Below are 12654 nucleotides of genomic sequence, written 5' to 3' on the forward strand. Positions count from 1 at the left end.
TACAGACCCACTAAAAGATTTTTAAATAAATAAAACAGAAAACCAATCGACAGTCTCACAGGTTAGCTACAATATACAATAAAGCATCAAACTCGCTATTTTGTTTCCTGGTTTAATAGAGTAGTTATTTATTTGCCTTTAGCAATTATCCAGCTTTGTTTACAGAGATCTGCTATTTTCCATGAAAAAAATCAACCGCTTTTCTTCAGTTTTGCAGTGCCAAAGAAACAAGAAGCCAAGAAAAAGTTGTCACAATAAAGTAATTTATTTTAGGAAGATAATCAAGCAACATTATGTATAAGAATGGGAGAATGAGAAAATAGTTGGAGGATAAGGAGAAAACAGCAAAAGTGGCAAAAAGCTTGTGATAAATAAAAATGACAGGACCAGTTCTCATATAAAACGTGAACTTGTAAGAGCTGTACTGCAATCTCCTATAGTCTTCATTAAGTGATGTTAGCATTGTGAATAAGCATGTAATAGATGTTTAATCATTTTGTTGCAGATCAGTGTGCAACACGTTGCAAAACAATGTAATAATTGCAAAAAAATAACCATGTAAATACTACAGATAGAATAGAGCTAAATGTATAATAAAGGTGTAAAGTCAAATTATGTGCTAGAATTGTATTAATACATTATAGCAAGGGTGTATAAAAATGTGAAAAGTCATTCAAATATATAAACATAGTTTAGTTTTGGGTATAAATTATGCACCCACATTGTTTTCAAATGTTTGCTGCAGTAAAATGTAGGTTTGCTCTAGAATAGTACATCACTGTGGACTACTATAGGCCTGGTTGGTTTTATTACTAATATTTGTAACCGGTGTTGTATGGCACATGCCGGGGTACTTCTAGGGCCATCGATCAGCGAGACCTGGTGAGGTTTTACACTTGTATTTAAACAAATGTATCCTCAAGATGATGTCCCTTTGAGTAGTGACTGGGCAACAGAAGCTTCAAACAAAAGAAAGAAACCAAAAACCTTCTCCTATCTAGGAGACTGAATAAACACTACACTTAGCTAACCATGGACTGGCAAGATAAGCTGGTTCCAAAACAACACAAAAATGAACTATAAAATTGGCACTTTTATCAGCTCTATCACTTTCACATCCCATCCAGGATAGTGTTTGCTCAATCACAGCCTGTTTTCTGTAGCCCCACTTATATGATGCAGGGATTCATTTAAACCAGGACCAGTAGTCCCACTCGTCACAGGGAAAAACTACCCTTTTTATTCTCCTGCTTATGCAAAATCCCTATTTAAACTTGTCCCACCAGATAACCCTAATGCAAGAAGCATTTAAAAATTCATATTATTGGTCTGTGTTGCTTTTAAGCACAAACATATCATGCATGTTTTATTAGAGCCAGGTATGTTCATATTAGGTGTATGCTGTGTTAGCTTGGTAAAGTGACTATAACATTAGAATACGTTGTCCTTGTGCATTTTGTTGCGAGCATCAGTCTGCGTATTGTGTGTATTAGTATAACAGTGTATAATATTGAATAGAGACAGATATTTGGTGTGTTATTGTAGGGTTGTGTATTCGGTTAGGTTTGTGTGGTTTTCTCAGATGACCACAGACTGCAGCAGTCGGAAGCACATGATAACATCAAGTGGGATAGGAGGCTTCAGTTGATTCCCATCTAATCTCAGGTACCGCAGTCGGGGCACAGAGGACAAATCGGAAGACAGGAAATCGTATGGTGTAATTGGCAATGGGCAGATCTCTGTGCCGTTAATCTCTGTAGAGGTAAAAGAGAATGATTAGGAAATGAAAAATATATTATCTGACAAATCAGAATATATTCAAATATATCATATTCATGTATCTTAATACATTTTTAAATAATGGATTTTCAGTATGTATAACAGCACAATTTGTCAAACATTAAGAAAAAACATCCTGGCGTTTACAACACTATATAGCCAAGTGGAAGTAACTGGGGTTGACATTCTCCCATTTACTGCAAGTCTACTTAACCTATGTTTCACTTACAACATGGTATTGTTTCTGTTTCTTTACTGTTCTTCTGTAGTCTATACTTGTTAATTAATGTAAAAGTGCATGTGGACTATCTCTTTAACACCTTGACGACAACTGACGTCCCAAGCACGCCACAGAAATGCATAAATTATTGCTTTCTTCACTCAGCTGGTGTTGCTGCAATGCCTCGACATCTAGGCATCCAGCAACACCAAAAATGTAGGGGTCCCATGCTCCTAAACTCAGCCAGTGTTGCTGAAGTGCCTCTATCTATACCTCAAATGTCACCTTTTAGCCTCCAAACAAACTGACGCATGGGTATCACTGTACATATACCAGGAGCAGTAAATTCATACTTGACATTACCATGTCTTAGCTGATCTCCCTCAATTCACCATGAATTCAGCTGCCAGATTTATTTTCCTCACCCATCGTTTTACCTCTCCCCTCTGTCAGTCTCTTTACTGGCTGCATTGGTGCATCAGGATTAATTTCAACCCTTACTTTCAAAGCTCTTCATAGTGGTCCCCCTACTTATATCTCCTCACTCATTTCCAAGTACACTCCTACCTAGTCTCTCTGCTCATCCGATGCTGTGATTTTTAGTTTTAATTCACTTGCAAGATTTCTCAAGGGCTGCCCCTATCCTCTGGAATGCTTTCCTTGGCCTATCTGTCTTTTCCCCTGACTTCGGCCCTTCAAAAAATTGCTCAAGACACACTTTTTTAAAGATGCCTATGGACTTTAACTACCTTTCTCCCATCTAACTTTAGCTCAACTTTCCTAGTCCCTCTCCTGCCCTTGGACAAAACTAATACTAGCGTGGTGGGTCCATCCTTAACAGTGGCCCTTTTACCTTTTAACTCCCTCTAGATTGTATGCTCATTGAGCCCTCCTTACCGCTTCTTTCTGTAAGTGAAATTGTTATGTTATATACTACCTGCTATGACCTGTTTACCCATTGTACAGTGATGCAGAATATAATGGCACTATATAAAAAAATAGCTAATAATAATAGAAGGGAATATCACAATAATAACACGTAAGTGTAACCCATTGTAATTATTTGATGAATAAATAATAATATTGTTGAACAATATGGGTGAAAGGACCTGTTGATAGGCTTCCCTAAAGAAGTGGGTCTTTTTTAAATGCACCGAAGACACCGAGAGAGCCTAGGGAAGGGTATAATAGGGGATGTGGGCAGCCCGTAAGAAATCTTGTAGTTGTGCATTAGAAGTGGAAATAGGAGCGGAGGACAGACTAATATTGTCAGATGAGCAGAGAGACCTGCTAGGAGTGTATTTAGAGATCAGGGACTAGATGTTAGTAGGGGAACTGCTATGAAGAGCTTAGGAGCTCTTGGCATTAAAGGAATCAATTTGGCCCTGTAGTGACAACACATGTTTAGCACATCATAGACTTGTACATTTTGATTTGTACAAACTTTATTTTTAAAGAAATTTGTGAATTTAGTGTGTTTCTACAAATCTCCAATAATGAGGATTGCCCCAACTAAACAAACAAACGGCTAAACCTCAAAAATAATTTTGCCTGCTATAGCTAAGTCATCTCTCCCTCTCGCACCTTTTCTGGGATAGATGCCTGTTAATTTGAAGATGTTACATTTGTTGGAGTCAGGCAGGCTTAAACAAGCTGCGATTTTGGCAGTGTTCCCAGAAAATGTTTTTAAGGTTCAACTGTTAAGCATGAGTCCAATAAATCTAGCAGGTGATGCTTATTCAGAGTATATGGGAAGAAGCTGCATACACTAACTGAAGACAGAGACTGAGTTGAGCATCGCTCTTGTGGTGGATGTAAACTGCAGCAACCACGAGGACGTCCTATTCTCAGCTATTTTTTAAAAGAGCTAATATGTTTAAAGTAGATTTAGTTTTATTCACCTTCCCTTTTTCATCCTTTATGCTTCGTGATTCGGACTGGTTGAACCGTTACCACTGAGTGGGGGATGCTTAAGAGGAGGTCTTGGCTGATGCAGAGGGTCATACACTTTTATATGGGCATATTGATGCCCTTAATATTGTAAGGGGCCTTCTTAGTATTCCACATCTACCATTAAGCTGTGTTACATACTACACTATATCTGTATTACATACTACACTATACATGATTATACCTGGATCTTTTATTTGAATACCAACTGGGGTATCCATTTAAGGTTATATACTATTTTATATATATTTATTTCACTTATTTTTGCTTATCAATTACTACACTATATCTATATTACATACTACACTATACATGATTATACCTGGATCTTTTATTTGAATACCATTTACGGTTATATACTATTTTATATATATTTATTTCACTTATTTTTGCTTATCAATTATTAGCAAATTGTCAGGTCCTGGTGGGGATAAGCTGGAGACCAATGGCAGGGTGGCAGCATATCAAAAGGTGCAGGCAAAATAGCGGAGTCGAATAAGCAAGCCTAGGTCAGGACAGGAGAGAGCAGGATAATCCAGGAGACAAGCTGAAGTCAAAAACCAAAAGGGCCTGTAGTACTAGAAAACGAACACTAGATTCTGCACTATGGAATGAATATACTTAGGAGCTTAATACGCAAGCACCTACCACCTAGGTGCATGGATTTTATGGGTTGCAAAACCCAAACCCGTCTCTCGACATAGGAAAGGCTCCACCCCCCACCATAGATGGCCATATGCTAGGGCACAACCTCCCCAGCCCCCACCAATGAGGATTGTCTAGTAGACACCTGGACACGCCCCACTGCCGGCCGCACCACAGAGGCACTCGCACCTCGTGGTGCGCGAGGCCATGGATGCGGCCTAGGACGCGGTGGCGTCGACCCCTGTCGGGACCCGGAGGATGTGGGGACGGCTCCAGAATGTAGGGACCCCTTGCGCAGCACAGCTGTGGGACCGGGGCCCTGACACAAATGCAACCTCCCCAGGAAACAATCAGGGCCAAGATGGATATAAAGGGAAAATGCTATACCTAACCATTGCAATGTCAGAGATATCTACACTAAAAAAATGTTTGGAGCCCAGCTCACTAATCAGTGTGATTAGTAAAAAAAAATGGTAACATGTAAAAATCATTCCCCACTGTCACCAAAAAAAGAAAAAAGTGTGTAATATATATATATATATATATATATATATATATATATTATTTTTTTTTATTAGCGAGTCCAACAATTCATGCTATATCTTCACAAAAATTCCTGCATGGAAAGAGTTAAAATATTGGCATTATAAATGCCCATAGGGTGCCTAGTTTTAATAAATGTATGATTTGATGGGGTAAATTGAATTGGCCGGCTTCAAAGATGTCCTAAATATGGGACGTGGGCACAGACTGACCAGATGTCTAAATGGCCAAAAAATACACACCTAACAAAGGTGGCCTTTTACCTCCCAAATAACCCAACAAACCCACTGCACTCAGGAGATGTTGCTGAACACATATTGTTGTGTTGTTTGACAGGGACATATACCAGGAGCGGTAAATTCATACCTGAAGTACAACATGTGTGAAAAAAATACAGAAAAAATTTACTACCATAAAGTTTGACAAAGGCTGGTGGTAAAATTAGTGCATGGAAAGGGTTAAAATACCAGCATTACAAGTAACCTTGGGGTGTCTAGTTTTCAAAAATATTGGGTTTGATGGGGTAAATTGTATTGGCCGGCTTCAAAGATACCCGAAATAGGATATGTGGGCAGACTTTTTGTCAAAATTCCAATTTGAAAAAATGCACACCTCTCAAAAATGGCCTTTTAGTTCCCGAACAACCTAACAAACCACATATTGGGGTGTTGTTTGGCAGCGACATATACCAGGAGCCGTAAATTTCTACCTGGAGTAGAACGTGTATGAAAAAAATACAAAGATCTTTTACTACCATAAAGTTTAACAAAGGCTGATGGTAGAACTAGTGCATGGAAATAGTTAAAATAGCAGCATTTGAAATACCCTGGGGTGTCTAGTTTTTAAAAATATATGGTTTGATGGGGTGAATTGTATTGGCCGGCTTCAAAGATACCTGAAACAGCACATGGGGCAGAATGACCAGCTTTGGGGGAAAAAATGGTTTTGAAATAGCAAAATGCTACTGGTACTTATTGCCACATAAAGTGCATAAAAACATTGGGTATTTCTAAACTCAGGACAAATAGTAGAATCTAGTTAGCATGGTTTTTCATTAGTTTTTGCAGTTGAGTAAAAGATTTTTTTTTTTTAAAGTGAGAAAAATTTTTTTTTTAACAAAAAATCACCATATTATCTTTTTTTTGATAATAAATTAGATGACATGATAAACATAATGGTATCTAAAGAAAGCCCTGTTTGTCCTGAAAAAAACCCAATATATAATATGTGTGGGTGCACAGAATGAGAAAGAAGAAAATTACAGCTAAACAGCAACACTGAAAAATGTTAAAAGAGCCATTGTCCCAAAATATAGAGTAAGAAACAGTCTTGTCATTAAGGCGTTAAGCTCTTCATAACATGTAAACAAAATTTTTTGTAGCAGTACATTGGGAAGTAATATTGTGTTCTCCATTACAAGTTATGATAGTGTTCTTTCCAGCCACATTTGTCAATAGGATGGCTGTTGTCGGCTTTAAAGGCACTGGGCAGACCAGTTAGAGCCAATCCTCATCAGTTATGTGTTCTACAAATAATATGGTATACGCATTGACAAGAATTGCCCTTACTGCCAATCAGTTTTCCCTGATTGGCAGGAAGACACAGAGGATATGCACAAAGTGTTCTTAACATTAGTAATCATAAATAGTAAACATTAGTAAATCATAAACTGTATAAATAAAGGGATTTTTTTCTATTTGATCACTGCATTTCAATGACAAGTGCTCACTGGCAGCTGGGCATTATGGCCTAGGCAGATGGGTCAATCAGTGGACCATTTGTCAATAAGCTAGATAGAGAGATCTCTGTTGTGTAAAGATATATGTCTTTGTGTGTGCGTGTGTGTTTTTAGTTCTTATTTAAGTACAAGGAAGACTAGGTAACCTCCCCCGGGTTAGACTCCCCATATTAAGAATTTTAACAAAAGATCATTCCATTTGTTAGATCTTTGTTAGATTAGGTTAGATCAACTGTTTGGTTTTTTTCGTTAGCTCTACTCTAAAATATGCAATATTAACAATCTTTTGTTAATAAGATTAGCCAGCCCCCCTCAACAAAAATGTCAACAAATGTATTGATTATGATAGCTCTGCATTAGATCAGGTTTGATAAGTCAAAATATTTGTTAGATCTAGTCTAATTAATGAGATAATGCTCTAGTCTAATTAATGAGATGATGCATATTATCCCCCCCTCAACTGAAATTTTGAAATTTTTTATTGATTTTGGTAGATATTCATTAGATCCGGTAAGATCAAGTGTTTTTTTTTGTTAGATCTATCACGCAGGAGGCGGTATTCACAATCTTATTTTGTATGCAGGGGATGGGAACACACACGGGCTGGCCCCCCTCTAATGAAAAAAGATTGTCAATATTGCATATGTTAGAGTAGATCTAACGGGGAAAAAAAAAGAGTTGATCTAACAAAGATCGAACAAATGGGAATGATCTTTTGTAAAAAAATTTAATATGGGGGGCTAACCCGGGGGAGGTTACTAGGTATCCTTCCAGAACTCCAGATTTGACATGAAAATGCACAAACTGTGCAAAAGTGCCACAGAGTATATCAAGTCTTTTGAAAACTGTATGAGGGCAATAAATAGTCTTCCTGAAAAAAGTGTATATACTCTCATATGTTTCATACAGGACTACAGAAGATAAAAAAAATAACAATTTGAAAAGGAAATGGGGGGATGAAGGGATTTATGGGTGAAGGCCAAGAAGAACCCCTCTGTTGAAAGTAAATCATTAATAGGCGTGACTGATCCTTGCCAAAGCCTAGTGAAAGTATATTAAAACCAAAATAATCCTAGTGAAGCCCAGTGAAACCAAAATCATTTTGGGGAAATATTCTATGAATAGACCAAAGTAGAATTCTTTGGCAATGCAGGCCAGCAATATATTTAAAACTGGAATAACCAAGCAGTGAGGGGTAAAAGGTTAACTGGACTGCTCTGAGGCAGGAAATCATCTGCTATATACACACTAGCATAAGATATAGACAGTGTATGCTATAACGCTTGAGGGCAAACATATCGTCACGTCCTCGGGACCGTTGGCCGCGGGCGGGGGTCTGCTCGTGGATCACGGGCACCCGATACTTCTCTCTCCGGTCCCGTGGTCGGCGAGCGGGCTTCCGTCACGTTCTCTCCGTGACCGCCGACACGGGAGAGGAAAGGTCGGTCCCAGTAACTTCTCTACGGGCAGATCTAAGGCTGCCCGTCAATGCAGGAGTTCCCGGAAGGGTTCCCTTACCTGACGTCCTGTCTCCGGTCCATCCACTGGGGGCGCAGCGATCCTTCTGGCTGTGCCATGGATGTGATGGATGTCTGGAGGCGTGGTCTTGACTCGGCTTGGAGGCGGGGTTTTCTGTCTGATGCCAAATTTAAAAATCCCTGCTGAGCTTTCTCAGGCACCCTGTTGTGGTCTGCTACCCGTGTTTCTGAGTTGCTGATTTCTGTTTTGGACCCTTGCCTGCCTGACCTCCCTTTTGCCTAGTGATTCTGTACTTTTGCCTGTGCTACCTGTGTACCGACCCGGCTTACCTGACTACCTGCTCCTGTGTACCGACCCGGCTTGTCTGATAACCTGCTCCTGTGTACCGACCCGGCTTGTCTGATAACCTGCTCCTGTGTACCGACCCGGCTTGTCTGATAACCTGCTCCTGTGTACCGACCCAGCTTGCCTGATAACCTGCTCCTGTGTACCGACCCGGCTTGTCTGACTACCAGCTCCTGTACCTGTTATTCATACTCAGTACTTACCTGCTACCTGTGTTCACGGAGGGTGTCTCACTGTTGGGATTATCTAAATCCTGGATTACCGCTGTTGGGGCTTCTCCCTATACAGCAGTTTTCTGGGCAGAATAACTCCTGCAGTGAGTTCCTCTAGTGATACAGACATTACAACATTACAAGTCCGCTCGCCGACCACGGGACCGGAGAGAGAAGTACCGGGTGCCCGTGATCCGCGAGCAGACCCCCGCCCGCGGCCAACGGGTCCCGAGGACGTGACACATATTCATTCAAACACCAACCACAAATGAGCACAAAGAGACAACAAACAGTAAAAGACAACCTGTTTCGATAATGAGATGCAGAAGAAATTCCCCATGATCATTAATTACTACTAAGGCACATATTTTGCTGTTTTTCTTTAATCACAAAATCATTTCTAGCTTGGCATTTCTCCCAGGGTTACTTACAAAACTCCCATTTCCCTAACTCATTATTTTGTTTCTATAAACCTTTCTTCACTCCCTTTCCCTGCATCTTTTAATTTGAAACAAGGCTGGTGTTTGCTGCCAATAAAACATTCTGAATTTGCAGAATGAGCTAAAAGATAAGTCTAAATATACACAAAAATTGAATGCATTCTAATAAATATTTAGCGGTATAATGCTTTCATGAATAGACACGATGATCATAGATAAATAAAAATGAAAACGTAGTTTGGGGAAAAATACCGTATTTGCCTGAATATAGGCCTATATTCGGGGTTTAGCGCAGTTTGTAGCTAGTGTTTTTTTTTTCTTTTTCATTTATCCCTGCTGCGGGTACGCAGCAGTGTTAGGATCCAGATCCCCCCACAGCTCTGCAGGGGACCTGGATCCTCCTCTCCGGCAGCCGTGGACTTATGAGCGTAGACAACCTCCGCCGCCGGCACTTCCGCCGGTGCTCCACCATAGAAGCCCCGGTGTGACATAACCTTACGGTGCTCCACCATAAGAGCCCTGGTGGAAGTGCCGGCAGCGGTGGTTGTCTACGCGTATTGCACAGACGTCCACCGACCGGCCCTGCTAGACACCAGGGAGTCTGGGGGTGCATTGGTAAGTCGGGGGGGGGGACTTCTAGGAAGCAGAGTGGCATATCGGGGGGGGCAGAGTGGCACTTATAGGGGGCATAAAGCATATCTGGGGGCAGGTGGGCATTTCTAGGGGGCATACAGCAGATCCGGGGGGTCAGAGTGGCATATCAGGGGTTATATATAACATATGCTGACAAACTGTATAATATATACCAAAAATGTTAAAATACACGTGTTCATTAGATAAAATACCATTTTACCATTCCACTAATTTGTGTTTTTAAAAATATTTTTTCTTTAAAATAGAACCAAACTTTAAGGGTGTGGCATATATTCGGGTGTGCGGCCTATATACGAGCCAATACGGTATATATATATATATGCTGGTCTAGGAATGGCCTGATCCAAGGTAAAGGTGCTATACGTTTTTCAAGGATTGAACTGCCTTCACAGTTTAAAAAATCTGAAAGGTGGTCACAAAGCACTAAAATCAGGGGTTCAGAAAATGCACAAATTACTGCAGGCATTACAATTTACTCTTTGCAACAATACTGAACCTTGCTGAAAACCAATTCAGTTAAAATCACAGTGCAAAGAGCTGCACATGCAACTCACTTTCAATGATGTTATCATTCAAGTAAAGATGCTCTAGCTTGGTGTTGATGAGTGGGACTGTGGTCAGCTTGTTGTAGGAGAGTTGAAGTACCAGAAGACTAGAGATGTTGAAGGTGTTTTTGGGTAAACCTTTTTCTGATAATTGGTTGTAATTAAGCCTAAGGAAGGCTAAGTTAGGAAGCTCCTTAAAGTAGTCTTCTGGAATGTCTTGTATGTTATTTCTGTCTAGGAATAGCTGATTCACACTCTCGGGAACTGTGGGAGGCATCTTCCGAAGAATATTGTGAGCCAAATTCAGCTGGATAAGGTTCTTCAGGCCCTTAAATGTGTTTTTATTAAATACCCCATCACTTAGCTTGTTATGGTGCAAGTCCAGCAAGATCATGTGATCCATTTTACCAAAGACTCCAGGAGGAATTTTAGATATTTGGTTACGACTGAGGCGAAGCTGCTCTAGTCTAGGAGGTAAATAAGATGGTACCTCCTTCAGTTGATTTTTGTCCAAATACAAGTAAGTCAGGTTGCCCATTTTCTCAAGGATTTTCTTTTCAATTTTCTTAACCCGGTTATTGTCCAAGTTGATCCATTGCAGATCAGATGCATTTTTAAAGGCCTCCTCTTGCAAGTCATCAATAAAATTATTTTGAAGGTAAACATACCTAGCACGGGAAGGGAGAATGGGTACCTTTCGCAGGTTACGACTGTCACAATAAATGGTGGATGGGAAGTCAGCGGGACAGTAGCATTCACGGGGGCAGTCAGGAAAGACAGATGGGGGTCCAGGAGGAAGTGGAGGGGGCAGCTCTGTAGGCTCCACTGGTTCTGGTGGAGGTGGTGTTGGCCTCTTAGGTGGACGTACCACTGTAGGTCGTGGCTTACGCCGCTGACCATTCACCTTGATGACAAAAATTAGGATAAAGGATAGTAGAATGATCCAGGATCTCATAGTCACCTGCTGGAAGCAAAGTATGTGGGAAGAAACAAAAAAGCCCAAAAAGATGTATTAGACAATTATATAACTTTTTTATATGGGGACAAATTTTTTTAAAAAAACCCTCAAAAACAGCACTAGACTTGAGGTTCAAAACAGCTTGGTTTCTACATGTATCATTTGAAAAAGGTATATTTAACATTTTTCATATAAATAAAACCTATTATGCAGATATGATTTAGTTAAAAATGTTTCTTACTATAAGTGACAAATACCAAACTTGCTGAGTAAAACGTACAATCTTGTACATCTCTCTGTACTGTATTGCTGAAATTTTGCAACAGACTAAATTAACAAAACATCCCCGTCTTGTCATATGCAAGAGCTGCCATTTGGAGGAATGAATTAACTGGATTTTTGTGTTTATGCAGAAAGATTACTTATGCAGTACTAGAAGAAATGTTGATACTGATTTACCTTCTATGTGCACCACCTGATTTACCTTCTAGGTGCACCACCTTTACTAACAAGGCCTATGAATAATAGAATGATGACAGAATGTATTCATTTAGCCATGCGTCTAGGGATCAAGGTAAATATGTATACCACACAACGTTTCTGGTCTATCCCTTCTTCTTTCTCCTTAATTATGTCACACTATTACTGAAACCTCCTAGTGAAATACTGAGCACAACTTGCTGTTGCTAACCTACTATGATATGTATTGTGTTCTGTAGTTCAATATTAAATCAAAATTATGTATTCTACAAATTTGTTGGTAGGACTGCATAGGGGCACTCAGGGAACATGATGCCCCCTATTTGATGCAGTGTAATTTAATGGTAAATGTGGCAGAAGTATCTGCAGAGAAACAGATATACTCTATTATGGGACTATGATCAGTGGTCTTATGGCAGGATCTGGCACTAATAAGCCCCTTTTATAATCAGATGCTGCAATCAGTAGCAGTGAGAACTGCAGGGGACTCTGATTGTAAGGAAAAGGCAAGATTCCTAATTATGCCAGGAAGCTGCAGTTAGAAAAAAAAATAGATACTCTGCATGTAGGGGTGGATCTTTGTTTATGGCAGTAATTTTTTATTGAATTTATGTAGGAATATCTTTATATGAATGCATGTGTTTGTGCCTATTAAACATTTATGTG

General features: G+C 39.8%; 1 protein-coding gene across 1 annotated transcript; it reads right to left on the reverse strand.

Moving 5' to 3' along the window:
* Positions 1–1578: 1578 nt before the first annotated feature.
* Positions 1579–11505, reverse strand: LOC149287920 (prolargin-like). The gene is made up of 2 exons (XM_089492361.1): positions 10560–11505; positions 1579–1754 (listed from the first exon to the last, which is right to left on the reverse strand). Exons 1-2 carry the CDS (start codon positions 11503–11505, stop codon positions 1579–1581), a joined length of 1122 nt encoding a protein of 373 aa, XP_089348487.1.
* Positions 11506–12654: the final 1149 nt, after the last annotated feature.

Source organism: Sceloporus occidentalis, unplaced genomic scaffold, assembly GCF_023333645.1.
Source record: "Sceloporus occidentalis isolate IW3139 unplaced genomic scaffold, rSceOcc1.0.p SCAF_55, whole genome shotgun sequence".
In the NCBI taxonomy this organism is placed as follows: domain Eukaryota; kingdom Metazoa; phylum Chordata; class Lepidosauria; order Squamata; family Phrynosomatidae; genus Sceloporus; species Sceloporus occidentalis.